At 41.1% G+C, this 26,601-nt stretch overlaps 1 protein-coding gene across 4 annotated transcripts in view; it reads right to left on the bottom strand.

Moving 5' to 3' along the window:
- Positions 1 to 1,413: 1,413 nt before the first annotated feature.
- Positions 1,414 to 26,601, bottom strand: part of LOC135475400 (solute carrier family 12 member 4-like) — a 120,291-nt gene continuing 95,103 nt past the window's right edge. For 3 of the 4 annotated variants that reach the window (XM_064755283.1, XM_064755284.1, XM_064755285.1), the window contains 13 exons: positions 25,532 to 25,651; positions 23,801 to 23,905; positions 22,506 to 22,594; positions 19,537 to 19,616; positions 17,688 to 17,776; positions 13,954 to 14,060; positions 13,168 to 13,283; positions 12,534 to 12,624; positions 11,441 to 11,532; positions 9,619 to 9,717; positions 8,722 to 8,927; positions 8,106 to 8,239; positions 1,414 to 4,539 (listed from right to left, as the gene is read on the bottom strand). In XM_064755283.1, coding sequence (XP_064611353.1) covers positions 4,448 to 4,539; positions 8,106 to 8,239; positions 8,722 to 8,927; positions 9,619 to 9,717; positions 11,441 to 11,532; positions 12,534 to 12,624; positions 13,168 to 13,283; positions 13,954 to 14,060; positions 17,688 to 17,776; positions 19,537 to 19,616; positions 22,506 to 22,594; positions 23,801 to 23,905; positions 25,532 to 25,651 — 1,420 coding nt within the window. In that variant the 3' untranslated portion in view covers positions 1,414 to 4,447. The remainder of the gene's footprint in view (positions 4,540 to 8,105; positions 8,240 to 8,721; positions 8,928 to 9,618; positions 9,718 to 11,440; positions 11,533 to 12,533; positions 12,625 to 13,167; positions 13,284 to 13,953; positions 14,061 to 17,687; positions 17,777 to 19,536; positions 19,617 to 22,505; positions 22,595 to 23,800; positions 23,906 to 25,531; positions 25,652 to 26,601) is intronic. The other variant, XR_010445044.1, reaches the window with a different exon arrangement.

The raw sequence follows: 26,601 nt of genomic DNA, 5'->3' as shown, positions 1-26,601 counted from the left end.
AATAAAAATCAGATCCATGCAAATTAAAGTAGACAGCAAGAAGGGCCCGTCAGTATCATCGACAATTTCCCTGCTGTCTGCAGTCAGGAGTCCTAGTCAATACTGCATCTGCATCGTGGAAGAGAGATGCAAATGAAGTATTTATTTATCTGATTGATGTTTTACACTGTACTCAAATATATTTCACTTCTACGATGGCAGCTAGCATTATGGTGGGAGCAAACCCATGATTATTCGTGGGTTGGTGGAAGACTGTCCCATGTACGAGGAGAGAGGAAGCCAACATGAACTGGACTTGAACTCACAGCGATCACATTGGTGAGAGGCTCCTGTGCTGCGCTGGCACACTAACTACCAGGCCACGGACACCCCTGAGCAGAACATGCAGTAATAATTTATATGAATAAAATTAACTTTAGTCTAGAGATCACTGTTAAAGAAAACAACAACTTCAAAATAATGAACAAATTGCGAACCACAATTTCCAATTCTGGAGAAAGTCAATGTCAGCAAGGATAAAACAGTAAAACGAAATCCTAAGTGCATTTTCCTAAGCTTTTCAACTCAAAAAAAGCAGAAAATCATGGAATTTCAGAATTTACATCAAGGGAGACAGTTACATTTTACATTGCATTTAAACTTTTTACAGCACATATTTATACAAAATAAGTGATCATACTGTGTCAACACTTTTGACCCCAGCAATGAGACTGAAATCTCATAAATCTGCAGGACCGGAAGTTTCCTTAGTGTTTCATTTCCAGAACACCTCATTTCCAGAATGCCTCATTTCCAGAACACTGTGCATCACTGAAATTGGCACTGCTAAAAATTTGAGTTGCCAGTTTAATATCTGTTTGCTAATCTAAGTGGCCTGTTTGCTACCTGTTTGCTAATCTAAGTGGCCTGTTTGCTACCTGTTTGCTAATCTGAGTGGCCAGTTTGCTACCTGTTTGCTAATCTGAGTGGCCAGTTTGCCACCTGTTTGCTAATCTGAGTGGCCAGTTTGCTACCTGTTTGCTAATCTGGGTGGCCAGTTTGATATCTGTTTGCCAATCTGAGTGGCCAGTTTGCTATCTATTTGCTAATCTGAGTGGGCAGTTTGCTACCTATTTGCTAATCTGGGTGGCCAGTTTGATATCTGTTTGCCAGTCTGAGTGGCCAGTTTGCTATCTATTTGCTAATCTGAGTGGGCAGTTTGCTACCTATTTACTAATCTGTGGCCACTTTGATATCTGTTTGCCAATCTGAGTGGCCAGTTTGCTATCTATTTGCTAATCTGAGTGGGCAGTTTGCTACCTATTTGCTAATCTGTGGCCACTTTGATATCTGTTTGCCAGTCTGAGTGGCCAGTTTGCTATCTATTTGCTAATCTGAGTGGGCAGTTTGCTACCTATTTGCTAATCTGTGGCCACTTTGATATCTGTTTGCCAATCTGAGTGGCCAGTTTGCTATCTATTTGCTAATCTGAGTGGGCAGTTTGCTACCTATTTGCTAATCTGTGGCCACTTTGATATCTGTTTGCTAAGGGAGGATGGGGATGGGAGCATATATCAGGGTATCTGCCAAAAGGCATTGCCAAAACTTGCCTGTACAGTAACCAAAACGACGACGCAGGAAAGTTATCATCAGACAAACTTTATCTAAAATACCTTCACTTATTCTTAGAAATTTTCTAGGATAAGAATTAAGGCAAAGTACAGGAGAATTTCTATATCGTGACTTAGCTGTATACATCTTGAATTCACAAAGTACCTTTGCCTGCTCTGAGTTTATATATATAAGTATCTGAAGATGAACTAGGTTACAAAACCGCTTTTCTCTGCACTTTCCTTCCTTATGCACGGGTCGAGCGTTTCTGAACTGTCACTCAAAAACATGAGTATGGACAATTGTAATCAATATTGTTGCAAACAAGTCAAATGTCAGGTAAGCATAACAGAGTGGTTACATATGATCACTGGTTTTGTGGTGTTGGGATGTTACGATTGCTGTCACCAAGAATGGCATGAAAACTAAGCGATCATTTATATGAACTTTGCTGAATGACCACCTGTAATAATGCTCAGTAATATGAACTTTGCTGAATGACTACCTGTAATAATGCTCAGTAATATGAACTTTGCTGAAAGACCTCCTGTAATAATGCTCAGTAAGTTTCATGCACGCCTTATGTTTAACAGGGGCCAGCTGGGATTTTTAACTTACCTCCACATGGACTTAAAAATACATCTGCAACATCTATCCTGTCCTTTCAACTGGTTTATGCTGCTTTAGTCCAGACACATGCCATTAGCAGTTTTCTGAGGTCCCACCAAAGCACAGCTTACTCCTAAACACACCTTCTGAATAAAACGGGCGCTATGCCTGATAAATAGTAGTATGTTGTGCAGGTGATGTCAGATGGACTTTTGTTACATTTGGCTATGATTGACGACATTCAAATCTTGTCAAGTGCACTATGATTTGTAATATGTACTAATATATGTAAATATCAAAGGAATTCTCACCAAAAATTCTCACCATTAATAATCTCCATGCACCGTTCTGTCAGCAGAATTATTGATTTCTGCTCTGTCATCAGAATCAATGATTTCTGTTCTGTCATCAGAAACAATGATTTCTCTTGTCACAAGAATTACTGATTTCTGTTCTGTCATCAGAATCAATGATTTCTGTTGTAGCAGAATTATCGATTTCTGTTCTGTCATCAGAATCAATGATTTCTCTTGTCACCAGAATTATCGATTTCTGTTCTGGCATCAGAATCAGTGACTTCTAAGATTATACATGCATAAGTTGGGTCAAAAAGCTGATGCTAAAGATGCAAATTTGACATTTCAATGAGGTTTGAGATTTTTCAAAGTTCATGGCAAGAAAACAAAAGTAGCAAAAAACTATAAATTCACAGACAAGAGATTCTAAATTAACAATTGTGACAAAACAGAGAACACGTTTCAAAATTGAAGTGGTTTAAGTTTTAACAACATAACCCTTACCCTTCAGATACAGTATGTGAATTACCAGAACGTGAAAATATATATATTTTTCCCCCAATAACTTTTATCCAATATATCTCAGAGAAGTACATGTACAGGAGAACCTCGGTCTCTGGTGAATGCTTTACAAAGATCTTGTATTGACCCACTTATGCTTCTAGCTCTCCCCTGTACAATTTCAAAATAATCTGCCAAAAATATATCACTACAAACTGACGATACAAGGCTGTATCATATGCTGGGGGTCTCTACACCCAACACCTAAGGCTATAAGCAATGGGTGGCAATCTCTGAATTACAAAATACGGCTCACATGTATATACAGTCTACAAAATTACGCACTTTGAAAAATAAACTGCATAGGCTGTTCTTCTCAGCACAGCACAGTACAGCACAGTACAGTACAGTACAATACAATACAGTACAGTACAGCACAGGTTCAGTGTGTGCTTTTGACCATGCTTCTCAATAGTAGTGGTGTTGATCTAAACTAAGGTAATGCTGTGGGCCAGTAGCATAGGCCCAGGCATTTTTGTCCAAGAGTTATGCCCCCTTCAGAATATCCACAATCAATAGCTCCCAGGCTGTACACCTCTTAAGCTTTGCCTCACTCTTAGACATCCTATAATTGACAATTTCAAATCAGTCTACAATTGAATACCTGTACAACTGACATATTTTACATGTACGATGTCTGGTGATGAAGACAATTAAAAACACATGGTTGAGCTCACCACAAGTAAGTTTGTCCATAAACATTTCATCTTTGTACACACCCTCCCCAAAACACACTTCATTTTTGTACAGTACCCTCCCTAAAACACACTTCACCTTTGGTATAGTTCCCTCTCAAAAACACACTTCACCTTTGCATAGTTCCCTCCCTAAAACACACTTCACCTTTGTATAGTACCCTCCCAAAAACACACTTCACCTTTGCATAGTTCCCTCCCTAAAACACACTTCACCTTTGTATAGTTCCCTCCCTAAAACACACTTCGCCTTTGTATAGTTCCCTCCCTAAAACACACTTCACCTTTGTATAGTTCCCTCCCTAAAGCATACTTCATGAGCTGCAAATAAACAGAGGTATCAACATCTCAACTTCACAGCAAATCATTTAGAACTATTCACATTCAAAGGGAAATCTTAGTACTATTTTTCATTGATACATGAAAGTGGCAAATCTTTGTTAATCAGCACTACATTCCAAGGTAATATATTTCCACATAAAGCAGTTTCTACTTCCACTCCTTAGATACTGCAGATCACACATACATTTTCACAGTTCTTGCAGAAACAATTCAACTAGTTTTAGCTCATGCCATATGATGAAGAGTTGTTGGGCAGACAAAGTTTGATGTCAGCTGCTGCAAAGGAAAATTTCCAACAAATAACAAGAAACATGGCATGACTGCTGTGTAAAAATAGTGCTCAGATGTCAGTGGTCAGGAATAGATTGTGATCACCTCCCGTCCACTGCCCCTCACCATGAGCACTCGTTCCAGCCCCTCGCACAACACCTCCAGGTACTCCATGTCTGGGTGGGCAGTTAAGGATAGATTCCAAGTCAGAGGATATAAACATGTCAGGTGAAGGTGGGGAGCTAAGGGGGAATGGCAGATCAGGGGAAATATATACAGGTCAGGTGGTGTAAAGCTAAGAGGGGATGAACAGTCAGGTGAAGGTGGGGAGTTGCAGTGAGATGAACAGGTCAGGTGAAGGTGCGAGAGTCATGGTGAGATGAACAAGTCAGGTGGGGAGTGAAGGGGGATGACAGGTCAGGTGAAGGAGTGACAAGTCAGGGCATATAAACAGGTCACGTGAAGGTGGGGACTTATGGTGAGATGAACAGGTCAGATGAAGGTGGGGAGTCATGGTGTGATGAACAGGTCAGGTGAAGGTGGGAAGTCATGGTGTGATGAACAGGTCAGATGAAGGTGGGGAGTCATGGTGTGATGAACGGGTCAGATGAAGGTCGGGAGTCATGGTGTGATGAACAGGTCAGGTGAAGGTGGGGGTGTCATGGTGTGATAAACAAGTCACGTGAAGGTGGGGAGTCATGGTGTGATGAACAGGTCAGGTGAAGGTGGGGAGTCATGGTGTGATGAACAGGTCAGGTGAAGGTGCGAGAGTCATGGTGAGATGAACAAGTCAGGTGGGGAGTGAAGGGGGATGACAGGTCAGGTGAAGGAGTGACAAGTCAGGGCATATAAATAGGTCACGTGAAGGTGGGGACTTATGGTGAGATGAACAGGTCAGGTGAAGGTGGGGAGTCATGGTGTGATGAACGGGTCAGATGAAGGTGGGGAGTCATGGTGTGATGAACAGGTCAGGTGAAGGTGGGGAGTCATGGTGTGATGAACAGGTCACGTGAAGGTGGGGAGTCATGGTGAGATGAACAGGTCAGGTGAAGGTGGGGAGTCATGGTGTGATGAACAGGTCAGGTGAAGGTGGGGAGTCATGGTGAGATGAACAAGTCAGGCGGGGAGTGAAGGGGGATGACAGGTCAGGTGAAGGAGTGACAAGTCAGGGCATATAAACAGGTCACGTGAAGGTGGGGACTTATGATGAGATGAACAGGTCAGGTGAAGGTGGGAAGTCATGGTGTGATGAACAGGTCAGGTGAAGGTGGGGAGTCATGGTGTGATGAACAGGTCAGGTGAAGGTGGGGAGTCATGGTGAGATGAACAAGTCAGGTGGGGAGTGAAGGGGGATGACAGGTCAGGTGAAGGAGTGACAAGTCAGGGCATATAAACAGGTCACGTGAAGGTGGGGACTTATGGTGAGATGAACAGGTCAGATGAAGGTGGGGAGTCATGGTGTGATGAACGGGTCAGATGAAGGTCGGGAGTCATGGTGTGATGAACAGGTCAGGTGAAGGTGGGGGTGTCATGGTGTGATAAACAAGTCACGTGAAGGTGGGGAGTCATGGTGTGATGAACAGGTCAGGTGTAGGTCGGGAGCTATGGTGAGATAAACAATGGAAGCCAGAATACCAATTGAGATCTGACCGCTTTCCTTTTCTATCCATTTACTTCTTCTCAGTATGCTCATTTCATACTGGTTTGCTTTGGGTTGAATGGAATCCAGGACAAAAGCCCCGGCAGATAAAAGCCCCACGGACAAAAGCCCCGGCAGATAAAAGTCCCACGGACAACAGCCCCACGGACAAAAGCCCCATGGACAGAAGCCCCACAGACAGAAGCCCCATCGGCTTAATTAACCAACAAAACATATCTGACAATCTAACAAACATGTCAAATATTTGTTGATGGGCATTCATGTAGCGTGACTTTTAAAAAATTGTCATCCAAGCGTATTCCACTAATAAGCAATATCTCCACAAAATGTCTCTGATGTCTCTAATATTATTATTGCATGCTTTTCATCAAGCAAATATAAGTTTATTCTCCCAGTATCCTTAATTTGTTTGGATCAAATATTTCAGCATGGCTTACAGGTTATAGCTCACTACGATTCACAGTAATGCCTGGCGGCTGCCGTAAGGTATGCATTTTGAGACAGTTGACAGGCATTTTGTGCAATTTTATTTGCTCACTATAACAGACTTATTCTAAAGTTTGATTATTAAGAAATTTAAACCAAATCATATTATAATTCACAAGAAAACTATTATTTTTGAAAATTATTAATAAGGAATGAAAAAAAATTTATTTTTACAGATTCCTGTGTATTTTGTTTCTATTTTATATGCCCTACATGGATGTATATGATAAATAAAACGAATCAGTGATCTTAACTTTAAATCAGTAGCATTCCATATGAATTGTGTAAATCAAAATTTATGTATTGTTCCCCAAAATCTGCAAAAATGAATGTTGGTTGAATGTTTATCAACATCTATACTCTGAAAGACTGAAACAGGCATGTACTGATACAAGTACACTGCTACAATACTGTTACTTTGCACACAATCCTGGAATGTAGGTCAAACATTCTGCATATCGCTGAGAGATATATAGCCCTTTTTGATGCCGTCAAAAACAGTTAGAATACATGGAGATTGATCAAGTAAGAAGGGTTCTATAGATTGCAAACATCTATTGAAATCTGACACGTGACTTCAGGGAGAATGTTTCAAGTTTGTTCAAACAACTTTGTATGTGCCATTTACCACATCCACTTAATACTGATCGAGGGGTTTATGTCTGCTGGGGTATAGGTTTGCCAGGGGTTTATGCTTGCCAGGGTTGATGCATGCCGGGGGTTTATGTCTGCCGGGGGTTTATGTCTGCCGGGGGTTTATGTCTGCCAGGGGGTTTATGTCTGCCAAGGGATTATGTCTGTCGGCGGTTTATGTCTGCTGGTGGTTTCCGTCTGCCGGCGGTTTACTTCTAAGAGGGGTTGATGTGTGCCGGGGGGTGGGGGAGTGTTGGATGTGTGACGGGGGTATGTCTGCTTGGGGAGGGGGGGGATGTCTGCTGGGGCTTTATGTCTGCTGGTGGCTTTATGTTTAACAGGGGTTTATATCTGCTGGGGGTTTATGTCTGCCCGTGGCTTTATGTCCGCTGGGGTTTATGTCTGCTGGGGGGGTTTATATCTGCTGGGGTTTAGGTTGGCCGGGGATTTTATGTCTACTGGGGTTTATGTCTGCCAGGGGGTTTATGTCCGCTGGGGTTTAGGTTGGCCGGGGATTTTATGTCTGCCAGGGGGTTTATGTCTGCTGGGGTTTAGGTTGGCAGGGATTTTATGTCTACTGGGGTTTATGTCTGCCAGGGGGTTTATGTCTGCTGGGGTTTATCTCTGCCGGTGGGGGTGGGGTGGGGGGGTATGTCTGCTGGGGTTTAGGTTGGCCGGGGATTTTATGTCTGCTGGGGTTTATGTCTGCCAGGGGGTTTATGTCTGCTGGGGTTTATGTCTGCCAGGGGGTTTATGTCCGCTGGGGTTTAGGTTGGCCGGGGATTTTATGTCTCCTGGGGTTTATTTCTGCCGGGGGGTTTATGTCCGATGGGGTTTATGTCTGCTGGCGGGTTTAGTTCTGCTGGGATGTCAAAAACACTGCTGAATAACATTCAAATAATAACAATACTAAATGTTTTACCTGAATTACCGATTACCGAATAGTGAGAAGTAAAAGGATACAGTTTTCCTCTCCTGCCTCTGATTTAGGAGGTGCGGGCATGTTGAGGATGACCAGATGGGCAGAGTGGGACTTATCTACAATGGTCTCATTCAGGCGCACTGCTGTGTGCATCCTTCTGACATTGCGATCATTCCTACAAAACAGTGTTCACTCCATGCAAATATATACAAACCCAGTCTGGTGTAAGGAAGATATTGGCTAATACCTCCATTAACTTCTTCAGAAAGTGCACGAAATCATTTCACAAAATAAAGAATATTACACTTTACTATACAGAGGCTATACGTTTCAGTTTGAAATACGCTAAAAAAATGATTTACCCCGCTGAAAAGTGATACCGTTATAAAAGATACACGACATTACTTAATTTTAAAACCCCAGTAATTGCATTTTTTCTATCTTCTTGCATGCTTAGCAGCTGAAAATGTAAGTATATAGATAAAATGTTCGGCCTACATTCATAAAAACTTTACATTGTACATGCCAAGTTTTGGTTGAACCAGTATATAGTGCTATACATTTGAATATGTCATTTTGTCCAAGATTCTTCAGGACGAGTTCATGCTCAAGTAAAACATTTACATCCTTGTTGTTTTATTTACTCCTCTTACTTACGGCTTAAGATTTCCAAACTCCTTGGCAACAGACTTGGAGTTCTGAGGTGAGAATGTGAACTGGTTGATGTCAGAAACAGAGACGCTGAGGCTGCTGGGGGGTGAGGGGGAATCCTGGGGATTGGGCTCCTCTGGCACAGATGTCAGCTTTATCTTGGGGACGTTACGGTGAGTGGGTGTGTGAGCTTTGTCTACGATTACCTGTGGCTGAAAACAAACACAGGTTATTTTGTATTACTGCTGAAATCACAAACAATACAGATGGCAAAATTGTGTCTAGTAAAAGTAAATACATATCTCCTTTATGCCGTCAATAAAATCCATAAAGAGTTTCTGCTCAACTTCCAGTGCATGTATCTTTATGTAAATTGTGTCACTGAGGGTAATACAAGTGAAATTGGCTTCCAAAAAAATATGGAGATAACTGTTGCCCAAAAATGACAATCAGTAGCCCAAGCAGCTGCTGGTCATCAAGCTTTCCAGACGTTAAGTTTCTGAAAGTGACCTTTCTAATGAATGCAAAATTTATATTGTAACACATTGAAAATGCAAAACAGAATCTGAATGCAACCAGTGGAGCTGAAAGGCATTTACTATGCAGGGAAAACAAGTTTATCAGTTGACAAACCACAGACATACACATGTAAGTTGTCCTTTACCACATCACCAATACTTTGTACGTCTCAGTACTTTTATTGCCTGTATAACATAACAACTCTCATTGACTTTTATGCTTTCTGTTTTCATTCTGCGTCAGTATAAATTCCACATACATCAGGTATTTTGCTTAGTTTGTCTTACTAGGTGAGAGGCTCCTGGGTCATGCTGGCAAGCTAACCACTAGGCCACCAGAAGCTATAATCAGTGCCACTCATAGAACCTGAGCACATTCACTTACTGCCTTGATATCTTTCACTCTCATCTCCTTCAGCATCTCTGTCCTCTGCTCCATCATCAATGTTCTCTCATATGTATAGGCCGAGATGTCCCCTTCATTCTGTCAAAGATAAGCACACAAGGCTTGTAAATTTTATGTTACCATAATAACCAAATAATATCTGTCCACTAATAACTGCTATGTGGTGAGGTGTTTATCAGTAGACTTCTGGAGAATTGGAAAAACTTTCCAGTCATCCAGGATGAGGACGAGAAGACAGTGATTCCTGTGCAGTGGATGTGAAGACATCAGTAAAGTGCAGTGGGAGAAATACATGTAGTTTGTTGTTGGTATGCACAGTAGAACAGTAACAATGATGAGATGCTGGAGGCAAATTTGATGCACAGCACACCAGTAACAAAGATGAGACCTTGGAGGCACATTTGATGCACAGTAGACCAGTAACAATGATGAGATGCTGGACGCACATTTGATGCACAGTAGACCAGTAACAATGAGATGCTGGAGGCACATTTAATACGCAGTAGACCAGTAACAATGAGATTCTTCAGGCACGTTAGATGCACAGTAGACCAGTAAAAAAAAACGCTGGGGACCCAATTTAAGGCACAGTAGACCAGTAACAATGAGACCCTGGAGGCATATTTATGCAGAGTAGACCACTAACAAAGAGACGCTGGAGGCACATTTAATGCAAGTAGACCAGTAACAATGAGATGCTGGAGGCACGTTAGATGCACAGTAAACAAGTAACAATGAGATGCTGGAGGCACGTTAGATACACAGTAGACCAGTAACAAAGAGACGCTGGAGGCACATTTAATACACAGTAGACCAGTAACAATGAGACGCTGGAGGCGCTTTTGATGCACAGTAACAATGATGAGACGCTGGTGGCATGTTTGATGCACAGTAACAATGATGAGACGCTGGTGGCATGTTTGATGCACAGTAACAATGATGAGACACTGGTGGCATGTTTGATGCACAGTAACAATGATGAGACGCTGGAGGCATGTTTGATGCACAGTAACAATGATGAGACGCTGGTGGCATGTTTGATGCACAGTAACAATGATGAGACACTGGTGGCATGTTTGATGCACAGTAACAATGATGAGACGCTGGAGGCATGTTTGATGCACAGTAACAATGATGAGACGCTGGTGGCATGTTTATGTACAGTAACAATGATGAAATATATCCATACAGTCATACTCAGAACAATTTCACAATTTCTAAATTGCACAGAATTAATTAAAATAAACTGACCAGGTGTAGATATCAAGAAAATAACAAACAGAGAGTGAAGACATGATGAGGATAACAAATACATAGTATAGGCCAAGCTATGAGTTCCCTGTGCCACACTTATTGATCCCCATTAACAAGCTGCAAACATGATTTATTTATTTACTTATTTGATTGGTGTTTTACGCCATACTCAAGAATATATATTTCACCTATACGACGGCAGCCAACATTATGGTGTGAGGAAACCGGGCAGAGCCCAGGGAAAACCCACGACAATCCCCAGGTTACTGCCAGACCTTCCCACATATGGCCGGAGAGGAAGCCAGCATCAGCTGAACTTGAACTCACAGTGACCGCATTTGTGAAAGGCTCCTGGGTCATTACGCTGTGCTAGCGCACTAACCAACTGAGAACTGCAAACATGAATTTACCTGTCTAGTACTACTGTGAGTGTAAACTTAAAGCAGTGTTCTGCTAAGATGGCAAACCCTTTACTGGAAGTACACTGGAAACTTTCAACCTGGCTTGTACACTAAGTTTCCAGAGAGTTTCACCCAACCGTTCTCACCATTTCAATGACAGCCACTTCTGCCTCTATCCTTAGCTGGTAGAGGTAATGCTCCAAATCTTTCTTCATCTGAATACTGTTATCCTCCAGCTCTGAGGCGTCATTAAGCAGAACAACCGATACTGTTACAATTTTTTTATACTTTTAATAATGTACAAGCTCGCCTGTCTCTCATTATCCTCCAGCACAAAATCTGGTGTCGGAACCATCAAAATATTCAGGATACAACAAAAACAACATACATCTGACTGTATAACTTGAGCACAAATTTATTCCTCTACCACACCAGTTTTATCCTTGTGTGAATATATACATACCAAACAAGTTAGGTCAAGTTATGGAAAGCCAATTATAGCTGAAAGGCGTAATTTCTTTGCACGTTTCATTATGGGACAGTTTGCTGGAGATCAGGTAATGTGAAATCGTATGGGATTTAGCAGGACTGCTACACTTTCATTTTCACAACAATTACCTTTAAACCCCATCAAAAGTTTTAAACTTCCGTTCACCTAGTTTGGGACAGTTTGCTGGAGATCAGGTAATGTGAAATCGTACGGGATTTAGCAGGACTGCTACACTTTCATTTTCACAACAATTACCTTTAAACCCCATCAAAAGTTTTAAACTTCCGTTCACCTAGTTTGGGACAGTTTGTTGGAGATCAGGTAATGTGAAATCGTACGGGATTTAGCAGGACCGCTACACTTTCATTTTCACAACAATTACCTTTAAACCCCATCAAAAGTTTTAAACTTCCGTTCACCTAGTTTGGGACAGTTTGCTGGAGATCAGGTAATGTGAAATCGTATGGGATTTAGCAGGACTGCTACACTTTCATTTTCACAACAATTACCTTTAAACCACATCATAAGTTTTAAACTTCCGTTCACCTAGTTTGGGACAGTTTGCTGGAGATCAGGTAATGTGAAATCGTATGGGATTTAGCAGGACTGCTACACTTTCATTTTCACAACAATTACCTTTAAACCACAGCAAAAGTTTTAAACTTCCGTTCACCTAGTTTGGGGCAGCACAGCTGGTAATTGTGGACACTGTCACAAAAACAAAAGTTTTTCAGCGGGTAAAAGGATACGGGCCACAGTAAAGATCCTCAGTCTGCAGTTCTTCCAGGTCTTGTGCTGTCTCAGTAAGAATGGTAACAACATCAGCAGTCCTCCTTCATGTGATCCCAGTTAAGAACCATGCCTCTATAGTCACTCAATTTTTCTAGACTTCACTCAGGCTTTACTATTTTATATGTACGAGAGGTTCATAGTTAGTATACCAAGAGGACCTGAGATAAAAACCAATGCCTGTACCTGACAAACCTCCAGACGAATTCAAGGCATTCACATGAATTCACCCCATTCACATGGTGCCATCTGTTGTAGCAACGCATGAAATGAAAGTGGCATACAATCTGTTTCGTAAGATTCGCTAACCTGGTTTATGAAACAGATCTGACCATCCAACTAAATTTAAACTGAATTTGACAATTGGACATAACAAATAGTACCTGGTAAATGAAGCTTTAGAAAACTATGCTACAGAATGAAGAAATATATTTGAGGAAATAATTTAAAATTTATCCTGTAACAAAGTTGCTCATTTTGTCTGATTCTATTGATCTCAGAAGTGTGTTTGGAGGTTTGTTTGGAAGCTAGTGGAATAAGACTAAGTGCCAAAAGTAAACCAGTTTAGGGCCAAGACAGTTCTCAAAGGATATGCACAATCCACCAGACATCAATGGTGCCGCTGAGTTTCTGGGAACTGGGTGGGAACATGTCTACCCCTTTCACCACCAGCAGGCACAACTGGCTGTATATCACATTCTTGACAGTGTCTAAAATGACAAAGAGCCAATGAAGAGGAGATTACCACAGGCAAGAATATCACTACTTAGTAAATATGTTATTTCTGTTTTTATTAAGTTGGTGTATTTAATAGAAGTTGGTATATATAGTCATCAGGAAACAGTTCCTAAATTCTGACCCCTTTCTCTTGTTTGGTTAATGTCAGAGACGGACACACCTGGACAAACAGAAATACAGATGGGGCAATATTCTGACATGGGATGGTGTGCTCAACAGGTGGGCTTCAAATGCAGGGGGAATACATCATGCATGTAAGGTGTGGATCAGGTGAGATAGCTCTAAATGAGCCCACCTTCCCAAAATCTAATTTTAAACACTGTCCTTGATTTAATCAGCATTTTATCTTCAAAAGCATTCTCAATATAACAACAGTTGCACAAACATTTCGAAAATAAGTTTGAAAAAGTTGCAACTGGTGCAAGTATTAATATGGCTTACTCTTATTCTGCTTCGCTGCAGAGCAGGGGGAATAACTCTCTCACCCAGGTCTGTGACATTATTGTTCCATGTAAATAACATGAATAGAGACTAGACACCACAACAGGTCAAATCGTATGTCATCGTTCATGAAAGCGACCTCATTCACACTGTCTACTGGTGTGTAAGCTGTGTCATGTGTACAGATTTCGTATCACTTACCTAAGAAGACCCTGTAACTTCTAACATCAGGGCTGTGTCTCCAGCCATACGGCCAGCCTAATACCACAGTGTTATGTTTTAATCCTCCCAAACCAGCAGCCTGGATTCTGCAGGACGTGAACAGCAAGAATCACATATACATGTACATCTGAAACCCATATTTAAAACCCTTAACAATACCTAAGGTGAAAAAAATTTGCCTTCATCAACCTTTACTCAGAGTTGACAGCCAACTGATTCATTAAGCTCTGTAAACTAAGACCAAAAGTGCTCTTGGTTGTTTTACACCTATCCTTGTACCACCTCATTTGTCTCCTGGTATCACTGTCTAGTTGTTTTACACCTAGCCTATTACCACCTCATTTGTCTCCTGGTATCGCTGTATAGTTGTTTTACACCTAGCGTTGTACCACCCCATTTGTCTCCTGGTATCGGTGTGTAATTGTTTTACACCTAGCCTTGTACCACCTCATTTGTCTCCTGGTATCGCTGTATAGTTGTTTTACACCTAGCCTTGTACCACCCCATTTGTCTCCTGGTATCAGTGTGTAATTGTTTTACACCTAGCCTTGTACCACCCCATTTGTTTCCTGATATCGGTGTATAGTTGTTTTACATCTAGCCTTGTACCACCCCATTTGTCTCCTGGTATGGGTGTATAGTTGTTTTACACCTAGCCTTGTACCACCTGATTTATCTCCTGGTATCTGTGTCTAGTTGTTTTACACCTAGCCTTGTACCACATCATTTGTCTCCTGGTATCGCTGTCTAGTTGTTTACACCTATCCACGTACCACCTCATTTGTTTCCTGGTATCGGTGTATAGTTGTTTTACACCTAGCCTTGTACCACCTCATTTGTCTCCTGGTATCGCTGTCTAATTGTTTTACACCTAGCCTTGTACCACCTGATTTATCTCCTGGTATCTGTGTATAGTTGTTTTACACCTAGCCTTGTACCACCCCATTTGTCTCCTGGTATGGGTGTATAGTTGTTTTACACCTAGCCTTGTACCACCTCATTTGTCTCCTGGTATCGCTTTCTAGTTGTTTTACACCTAGCCTTGTAACACCTCATTTGTTTCCTGATATCGCTGTCTATTTGTTTTACACCTAGCCTTGTACCACCTCATTTGTCTCCTGGTATCAGTGTCTGGTTGTTTTACACCTAGCCTTGTACCACCTCATTTGTTTCCTGGAATCGCCATCTGGTTGTTTTACACCTAGCCTTGTACCACCTCACTTGTTTCCTGGTATCGGTGTCTGGTTGTTTTACACCTAGCCTTGTACCACCTCATTTGTCTCCTGGTATCAGTGTCTGGTTGTTTTACACCTAGCCTTGTACTACCTCATTTGTCTCCTGGTATCAGTGTCTGGTTGTTTTACACCTAGCCTTGTACCACCTCATTTGTTTCCTGGAATCGCTATCTGGTTGTTTTACACCTAGCCTTGTAACACCTCATTTGTTTCCTGGTATCGCTGTATAGTTGTTTTACACCTAGCCTTGTACCACCTCATTGTCTCCTGGTATCAGTGTCTGGTTGTTTTACACCTAGCCTTGTACTACCTCATTTGTTTCCTGGTATCAGTGTCTGGTTGTTTTACACCTAGCCTTGTACCACCTCATTTGTTTCCTGGAATCGCTATCTGGTTGTTTTACACCTAGCCTTGTACCACCTCATTTGTCTCCTGGTATCAGTGTCTGGTTGTTTTACACCTAGCCTTGTACTACCTCATTTGTTTTCTGGTATTAGTGTCTGGTTGTTTTACACCTAGCCTTGTACTACCTCATTTGTTTCCTGGAATCGCTATCTGGTTGTTTTACACCTAGCCTTGTAACACCTCATTTGTTTCCTGGTATCGGTGTCTGGTTGTTTTACACCTAGCTTTGTACCACCTCACTTGTTTCCTGGTATCGCTTTCTAGTTGTTTTACACCTAGCCTTGTAACACCTCATTTGTTTCCTGGTATTGGCGTCTAGTTGTTTTACACCTTTCCACGTACCACCTCATTTGTCTCCTGGTATCGCTTTCTAGTTGTTTTACACCTAGCCTTGTAACACCTCATTTGTTTCCTGGTATCGGTGTCTGGTTGTTTTACACCTAGCCTTGTACCACCTCACTTGTTTCCTGGTATCGGTGTCTGGTTGTTTTACACCTAGCCTTGTACCACCCCATTTGTCTCCTGGTATCGCTTTCTAGTTGTTTTACACCTAGCCTTGTAACACCTCATTTGTTTCCTGGTATCGGTGTCTGGTTGTTTTACACCTAGCCTTGTACCACCTCATTTGTCTCCTGGTATCGGTGTGTAATTGTTTTACATCTAGCCTTGTACCACCTCACTTGTCTCCTGGTATCGCTGTCTAGTTGTTTTACACCTAGCCTTGTACCACCTCACTTGTCTCCTGGTATCGCTGTCTAGTTGTTTTACACCTAGCCTTGTAACACCTCACTTGTTTCCTGGTATCACTGTCTGGTTGTTTTACACCTAGCCTTGTACCACCTCACTTGTCTCCTGGTATCGGTGTCTGGTTGTTTTACACCTAGCCTTGTACCACCTCACTTGTCTCCTGGTATCGGTGTCTGGTTGTTTTACACCTAGCCTTGTACCACCTCACTTTTCTCCTGGTATCGGTGTCTGGTTGTTTTACACCTAGCCTTGTACCACCTCACTTGTCTCCTGGTATCGGTGTCTGGTTGTTTTACACCTAGCCTTGTACCACCTCACTTGTCTCCTGGTATCGGTGTCTGGTTGTTTTACACCTAGCCTTGTACCACCTCACTTGTCTCCTGGTATCGCTGTCTGGTTGTTTTACACCTAGCCTTGTACCACCTCACTTGTCTCCTGGTATCGCTGTCTGGTTGTTTTACACCTAGCCTTGTACCACCTCACTTGTCTCCTGGTATCGGTGTCTAGTTGTTTTACACCTAGCCTTGTACCACCTCACTTGTCTCCTGGTATCGGTGTCTGGTTGTTTTACACCTAGCCTTGTACCACCTCACTTGTCTCCTGGTATCGCTGTCTAGTTGTTTTACACCTAGCCTTGTACCACCTCACTTGTCTCCTGGTATCGCTGTCTAGTTGTTTTACACCTAGCCTTGTACCACCTCACTTGTCTCCTGGTATCGGCGTCTAGCTGACAGTCATGTATTAAACACATTACAAAAGTTCCTCAGTGAACTAAGATGATGTTTTCTCTCTCTTGAATATAAAGAAGCAAATAAATCACTACATTCATTGTGTTATTGCTTTAAATCACTGTATTTTTGATAACTTGGTCAGCAGACTGTTTGTAGACGAAAAGTAATGTAGGACAGCCAATTTCATAGCAGTTCACATAGATTAATGCTTTAGCATTCCGCAAACCCATGGGCAGATTAAACTACAGCACAAAACACTGTGACGTTGGAAAGAGGTATCTGAATAGCAAGCTACTATCTTGCCAACGGGTTGTCTGTAGAGAGCTAAGGCATGACAGTGGACACGTTGTAGGTTTGGCTGATCCAACATATTCACATGTATGTCAGAAACTTCACACTCCACTCCTCCTCAACACTTTCATATAGACATCAGGTTACGCTAACTGTAGGAAAACTAAGAGAGTTACATTCATCTGTACCTTTGACAAGGCACTGAAAGGCCAAGACAGTTACAATGACCTTTGCCTTTGACGGCTTTGTGAAACAGGGAAATGGTCATAAAGGGATTGCACATCTCTCAGATCCATATACTCACATATGGCTGAGACCCTCCGTCACATTTTTGGCAATGAGGATATCAGCAAATGCCTTCACTCCTGTCTCCTGGACCAGCTTAGTCAGTGCCTAAAACAAAATAGATGTAGATTTGCTAATACACTGTACATACAAGAAACAAAGTAGTTTCAATTTGATTTGCTATTTATTCACTGGTTGGTGATGAACAACGTCTACAGACACTAGAAGTCAGGTTTCTGGGTGAGGGAAAACCAGAGTGCCCATGGTAAACAATACACTAATTCACTCAGTGGTCAAGGGGCTGATAGTAGCAGGGAGCCAGCATCTTAACAACCTGAGCCAGCAAAGCAATCACAAGAAAACTAATACAGATTTGAAGATACATGTACATGCAGGAAGCAAAGTACAATCATTTTAATTTACCAGCCATTTATTTATTTCATTGATGTTTACTGCTGAGCTGAAGAATTGAAGTATCCAGTTTAACAGAGGCGGAAATGAAGAGAGCTGAGAGTAAACCATCAACTGTCAGACTGTTACCCATTGGGAACAGTGTCAAACAACGTCTCAAAGAACACATGGCAGTGATGTTCCATCATTATGCGTGTGTCACAAAACACACCGATTTCAGGCACAACTATCCATCACTCTCTCATGAGAAGCCTGCAGTCACAAAACACACCGATTTCAGGCACAGCTATCCATCACTCTCTCATGAGAAGCCTGCAGTCACAAAACACTGATTTCAGGCACAGCTATCCATCACTCTCTCAGGAGAAGCCTGCAGTCACAAAACACACTGATTTCAGGCACAGCTATCCATCACTTTCTCATGAGAAGCCTGCAGTCACAAAACACACTGATTTCAGGCACAGCTATCCATCACTCTCTCATGAGAAGCCTGCAGTCACAAAACACACTGATTTCAGGCACAGCTATCCATCACTCTCTCAGGAGAAGCCTGCAGGGCAGCAAGATTTAATCTGCAAGTTTGGGGTTTTATAATGAGAACATCAGGACCCCATTTAAATTCTTGGGTCATGAATGGCTGTTTAGGTAATCTGACATGAAGTTTGTCTGTGATCATTTTATACAGCATAAATACCATCAAAACGATAGACTGAAATTTTCTTGAGTACAGTGTCATACCCCGATTAAGTCAGGTCACACTGGTTGGCTGATACACTAATCATGTAAAACTGGTCGGTCATGTGCAGGCCATTGTCTTGGTTATACCACCAGCCCTTGATAACTGGTCTGTCATGACTGCAAAAGGCACTTTCACAAGATGTGCAGGCCATCGTCTTGGTTATATCACCAGCCCTTGACAACTGGTTTGTCATGACTGCAAAAGGCACTTTCAAAAGATGTGCAGGCCAATGTCTTGGTTATATCAACAGCCCTTCCCAACTGGCTTGTCATGACTGCAAAAGGCACTTTCACAAGATGTGCAGGTCATCGTCTTGGCTATATCACCATCCGTTGACAAAATCTTCAATTTATCACCAGATGTCTACAATGTGACTTATAAAACAAAACTCTATCCAACCACTGCCCTTCTTTGGTTGCATGTATGCAGACTTTTGCTTGCTTATATTTCTTTATTTATTTGATTTTCAACAACATACTGACAATTTTTTCACTCATACAATAGCAATTAGCTTTATGGTTCTTGTAAAACCATAACGCACAGGGTAATGGAAAATTTATGGATAAAAAAGACAATTTATAGTGTTGTACACGACCCACGAGATGTGACCTGCTGCTGACAGTGCCTTGTTGAATGTGGAAAGTTGACATTCTTGTTGCTTTGTCAGTAACACCTGGCTAAGGTGTGGTAAGAACAAAATATATTGGGCATTAGTTACCTGTTTGGCAGCTTGACCATCAGCAAACCTGTCCCTATGATGACCCTGTAACACACTGGCCAGCATGGTCAATCCCTTACCTGAGGCAAACAGAGAACATCATGCAAATGTAGGTAACCAGGTAACAGAGGGTACATTATCTACACACTCACCACGATTTGTTGGCAACACTGCTGATTAACCCATAATCAATCTTACTGTAGCCGGCTGTCGCGAACAGTCATGCTTGGCAGGTGTAGACTTACTGTAGCTGGCTGTCGCGAACACTCATGCTTGGCAGGTGTAGACTTACTGTAGCTGGCTGTCGCGGACAGTCATGCTTGGCAGGTGTAGACTTACTGCAGCCGGCTGTCGCGGACAGTCATGCTTGGCAGGTATTCCTGAAAAAGCCTGACATGGATTTGTCACAACTGACTCGGCGGAACTAAAATAGCATGACACCAAGAACCTTTCTTGAATGTCTGCTGTGACTTCACGCTATTGTTGAGCAGATGGTTATTTTTCAAGAATCAACACTAGAGAGTTAGAGGTGTGAGTGGTGAAGGGTGACGACTTGTATCACCTGAGTGCACCTTCATTTGGTGTACAGCTCGTGGGATTTGAACCCACGAACGCAAGGGTCTCAAAAATTCCAATATCCCATTCAGCCATCTGGGAAGGCCATTTAGAAGACAGCTTTCTCCTGTTAAAAGACTTTTAAACATTTGTTGTGACATCAATCCTTTGCCTAACTGACCACTTCTTTTCAAGAATAGACAGGTACTGGTATTGGGAAAGGTGTCTAGATATAAACCGCTCCCAAGCCGATACTGATCTTTGCAAGGGACAAACAGTGATGAGGCATCACCTACAATGAAAACTCACAGTGAACCTGTATGTAACCGCAGAGTGACAAAGAATAAAAACACTTACGAATTTGTGGCTGTCACGGTATACAGAGGAAATACAAGCTTTTTTCTCATTATTTATGGCAGTACGCCAACTTTAGTTGTCTCAGTAAATTGCTTTGCTATCTGGAATTGTTGTCTACGAATTCTGGAGTGTTTATGGAGTGTATGGTAAGAGTATAAGTTCTAACGTCATGTTATAAACGGCCTTTGTAGAATTATGACCAATAAAACAAACTCCCCTGACGAACAGATGTGTTGCACATATTTGCGTGCCAGAGGTCACTCATATCATTAAGCAATGCACCCAGGAAGGGATTTGCTCCATTACACAATCTTACACACCCAGTGTAGTAACCTATAGAGTACAACCGACTGAAATCCCTTTGGTTAAAAGCCTTAATGCTTTTGCACTAAAACTTCATGTAACACTGTCACGAAAGATCAACCATGTTCAACTAAGCAAATAAATGCAGCTCAGCTGGTACGAAAGAGCATTCACTGATGCTAAATGTGATGTAATGTTTTTTGTGTTTTTGTTTTTAATATTTGTTTGAAATGACACCGTGTGATTCTTGAAAAAGAATCGATGGTTGTTACATTACTACTAACACATATAAGTAGGAAGAAACAACTCAGGACAGTTGATGAATCAACTGTTCCTCGTAATTTCTCCAATACAGAACCATACAGCCAGTGTTCATACCAAATCAATTTAGAGATGAGAGCAACGAATAGTTCAAAATCTAGAAATGGTTGAATAATATGCAAAATGTTAAAACTCCCTAAACTGTGGAAAAATCCTGAAAACTCTCATCTTTGTTCACTGATTATGCTGTTTTATTTCAACTCTAGCAGTGAAGAAACGATGCATCATCAATGGAATAATATATAACATCCTCAAGAATTAACAACCATGAAGATAAAATAGGTATACTGCAATGTTCATAGAGGACGTCTGCACCGTCGATTGAAGAAAAACTCAATAACTGATTATATATATTCAATTTGAGGTTGTTTTTGGAAAGAAAGATTCAATATTTTACATAAATTCAATTCGAACATATCTAAAATTCCGCGAAGGAACCTGTCTGCGTTATGAGTTATTTCTCTTTTACAGAAATCTCCATGACCCTCTGCATTAATTAGATTTAAGAAGGCAACTTGTGGAAATGAAGGGGCATATGAAACTGGTTACTGGTTACCACCTCCTGGCATCCGGTGGTCAGGTGAAGTTGGATAAATGGCTTATAGCAGCAAAATAAAAATCTTTGCCAGATATGAACATTTACCAGCTATAAATACATGTTTTTTGTTTGAAGACTGAACATGGAAATGTGTGCCTGAAGGGACTTCAGGCCGCTAAAATCCAGCAAAAGTAACGATTCATTGATTCATACAGTAGCAGTGTATTTTATCTCTGTAAATATGTCGCCTTCCTATGTAAACATAATCATAGTTTATACTCCATGAGGTGAATCACTATTTGTGCCTTTCTTAATTTTCTCATTACCAGCGACTAATTTTTGTGATAAATTTCTTGAGATTAGTACCCTGTCAATAAGTTAACTTAGACTTCATTTAGAACTGCTTTTCTTGATTGAAATCTTCATTTATTTTGACAAGTCAGGATAATATTTGAAGAGAATTTAGATAATGCACACAGCATTCATCTGGATTCATCTGCGTTCATCTGGATTCACCTGCATTCATCTGGATTCATCTGCATTCATCTGGATTCACCTGCATTCATCTGGATTCACCTGCATTCATCTGGATTCATCTGCATTCATCTGGATTCACTATTCAGATCAGTTTCTAGCATACATGTAAGATGTTTCATGATTTTTGATTTTCTCAAATATTTTTTTTTCTTCAGATCATTTTTGACATGCCATTTTACAGACTTGGAGTGCCAACCACGTATTCCAATGCATGACCATTCTGTCTTGATTCATGACTAATGAACATTTCTTCTCTTTCTTCATGCTCTTCTGGTCACTATGTAAGACACTGACAAAGTGTACACGTACATCAGCCAACACATTCATCTTTATATTTCACAGTTATAGAACAACCCACCTGCTTTCAGCTGACCAGCAAAGGTGACCATCTGTGTATATTTAGGTTTGAGATTTGAATCCAATTTCATCAAGACCAACAGCTGGGGTCTGAAATGAGAACACAAACCAATCTGTCAAACCACAGACAAAATGACACTTAATCTAAAACTGTTCGGAGGTCAAACCCACCTACGTGCACAGGTACCTGACTCTTACTGCAGTTCATCAAGCAGATCATTATACATGTATACATTCACTACAACTGGATTTTCAGCTATGTGTGTTTGCCTATGTGTGCTGCTCTTACCATCTTTCAAGTCAAATTCTGTTTGCACATGTACAACCCAATCATCTTACATGTACATGTTTTCTTTTACATGTATATGTACTGTCCTTATCATTTCACACATCAACTTCTATCTGTCCAGGCCTTATCATTTCACACATCAACTTCTATCTGTACATGTCTTATCATTTCACACATCAACTTCTATCTGTCCAGGCCTTATCATTTCACACATCAACTTCTATCTGTCCAGGCCTTATCATTTCACATGCCAACTTCTATCTGTCCAGGCCTTATCATTTCACACATCAACTTCTATCTGTACATGTCTTATCATTTCACACGCCAACTTCTATCTGTCCAGGCCTTATCATTTCACACATCAACTTCTATCTGTACATGTCTTATCATTTCACACGCCAACTTCTACATGTGTCTGTCCTGCCCTTATTTCATATTCCAACTTCTATCTGTCCAGGCCTTATCATTTCACACATCAACTTCTATCTGTACATGTCTTATCATTTCACACGCCAACTTCTACATGTGTCTGTCCTGCCCTTATTTCATATTCCAACTTCTATCTGTCCAGGACTTATCATTTCACGTCAACTTCTATCTGTCTTGCCCTTATCATTTCACACTTCAACTTCAATCTGTCCAGGCCTTATCATTTCATGTCAACTTGTATCTGTCCTGTCGTTATCATTTCACACGCTGACTTCTATCTGTGCTACCATTATCATTTCACTTGTCAACTTCTTTCTGTACTGCCCTTATCATTTCACATGCCAACATATCTGCCCTACCCTTAACGTTTCACATGTCAACTTCTAGCTAGATTGACACGACCATGTTAAATGCCATCATATCAGAATTAAACACATGTATGCTGTATTATAGTTAAGCACATTTCAACTGCATGCACTTCTCACATCCCATAATTCAGTGGACTGCACACTTTTTTATTATCCCCCAACCCCTTCTTCTGGTCTCAGGCACACACTTACCCAATAAACAAGCCTTACCTCCAGTTCTTGGTGTGGGGCGGCCCTTGCTCAAGGTTAAGCAGGGCATACCTGGCAGCAGACATGGCCAGACCACGTATACCATCTCCCCATTCCTTCTCAGCTCTGCATCATGAACCACAACACTATTACTCCAAATTTATAATACAATACTCAGTACAAATTGTAGAAGAACTGTGCCAGTTGTACCAAAGAATGATACCTCGTTCATTTACAAGTCCCACAAGTCAAAAGTTTTCATTAATTATCACTTTCAAATGTTACATTTGCTGTTCTAATGTACTAAAATCCACATGCTTGCATTCTTATCCCACATGAAATCCGATAGTGCCAACAGGAAAAGCCATTATATGCGATCATTCTAATAAAATAAGCTTATGATTCAATGTCAGTGGACGTACACACAAGGCCTGTGTGTCCTGCAGATTTGTGTCCCCAAAATAAACACAGACATGGTCAAACCTGTATTTACGGGCACCTGTATTTAGTGTCTAACTGTCCTAAGTGGCAACTCTGTGGGCGATTGGACGATTTTCCATAGTACATGACCTGTAATATGGACACCTGTCCAATGCGGCCAGCGGCTACTATATATTGTAGACACCTGTTCAATGTGGCCAGCGGTCACTATATATTGTAGACACCTGTTCAACATGGCTTGCGGTCACTATACATTGTAACAAAGTCCAATATCAAACTGACCTAGATTTTCATAAGTAATGACGATCCGAATTTCAAAAATTTTAAAATGGCAGCCACAAACTTCAGCAGCTTTGACAGTGTTTGAAAATTTGCAATGATGTAACCTGTCAGTGAAGTTTGTGGTTTACTGATCAATGACAGTAAAACCTATTGTTTTAACACCCAGCTATTTAACCTCAGGACACCCAGGCAGTGAGATAAGCCCCTGCAAAAGTTGTCAGTGGGCAAACCAGGATATAATCTGACCTCCTATGGTTCCATCCCTGAATGATTTGCAAGCATCTGGCTTGCCTGGCCATTATCTTTGAAGTCACCTGGTGTTGTGTCTTTCTTTTGGTTTGCCAAAATATGACCTCTCACAAACATCCCTGATCCAATTCATGTATTTTGTTGTTGTTACCAGTAATGGTAATTTGGATTTAATGCATTTTCATACAGCTCATTGGTCTAGCTGTGATTCACAATCCAAAAGTTTATTGGAACATTCATTATCTACACCAAATGGTGCAAGACAAGACATGAAAATGTTGGGGATAAAAGTGTTCAAGCCACACGTGCACTGACTTGAAACTCTGGTTGTAAGCGCTTGGTTATTTACGCCGTGTGTGAACACCATTAGGTCTTCAGGCTTATGTCCCACAATGCTTCAATTTTTTAGATATAATATTGGTATACTGTTGTTATGTATCTACTAAATCGATGTAGGCATAAACGTTGTTCATATCTGAAATTAATGCCGATAGGTTATATTCAGAAACATAAGCTATGTGTGGCCACCTGTGTTATGTGGCTGCCTGTGTTATGTGGCCACCTGCCCTAAGCAGACACTTGTTTCATCTCCCTTCACTGTCCACATACAACACGTTTGATTGTATTGTAAAACAAGATCCAGAGCTAATTGATAGAACATTTTAGAACATCTCAACCTTGAAGGCTTGTGAAACCTTGCTCACACTTGTAAACTAACCATTTATCTTTAATTCATCAGCCTGATTTCTGTAAAGCAGTGTGGGTGCTGTTCATTCTTACCCTTTGTACTCGATGTACTTGTAGATGCAGACTGCCAAAGCGATAGCGAGGAGGGCGTAGTACCAGCTGGAGATGAACATGAGGGCTATACACATAGCCAGGCCAAGCAGGGACAGGGTCCTGTGGGGTCAAACAGCCATGTCAAGCAGTCAACTCAGGTCAACACACGCAAATAATAACCAGGGAGCAGTCGCACAACTCAAGACACACATTAATAACATCAGGGGACACTTGTTCAAAGTACGTGACAGAACCAAAGTGAAACTATATTCGAGATTTACACTTCGAAGAAACATTATAAGGTCTATCAGCTATAAATTCTTTGTTCTCATTACAGACAGTAGATAGGGCTCAGAGAGATGAGGCCACAGGTTCAAATCCAACTCATGCTCGCTAACGTGGCACTTATTTAGGAGGTTTGTAAGGTATTTGGAGATGGGCAGTTTTTTATTCCACAGGCACCGGTTCCTCCGACCATCAAACTGACCACTGTCATATATTAAACTGAAAAATTATCAACTGCAGTGTTACACATCAATCATATACATTACTGCGTCTCAACCACAGTTTGGCTTGTACATGTAAAAATGCACTTTCACATGGCCTTAAAATGATACTTTTGGGCTAAGACTTATTATAATAAGTTTTTCTTTTAAGATTTAATCAAATTAATCAAACAGAAAATTCTTAAGTAGCCAAATAAGGCAGACAATTAAGCAAAATGTGTCACATAAAGAAAAATTTAGGTTAAATTTCCAAAAAAGATATATTAATATACAATTCTGGCTTTAATTTTAGTACATCTCTAAGCAACCAGTGTCTTGACAAAGTCAGCGAAGTGGCTGCCAAGTCTATCAATAAAATACATCTTCAGTGTGATTTTAAGCATGGAAACAACTGTTTAAGATTAAACCTTGTTTCATGATGTCATGGAATCCTATAAACTGTACTTGGACAATGTAACTGTCTATAAAGAGGATAGTTCTTCAACCCTTGTGCCGTTCACTTCAGTCAGATTTATAGCTGGAGCCAAGTGGTGTAAATCCTAGAGCAAATCCCCGTTCTTTGTC

This window comes from Liolophura sinensis, chromosome 9, assembly GCF_032854445.1.
Source record: "Liolophura sinensis isolate JHLJ2023 chromosome 9, CUHK_Ljap_v2, whole genome shotgun sequence".
Classification (NCBI taxonomy): domain Eukaryota; kingdom Metazoa; phylum Mollusca; class Polyplacophora; order Chitonida; family Chitonidae; genus Liolophura; species Liolophura sinensis.
This window is presented reverse-complemented; position numbering and strand designations above follow the sequence as displayed.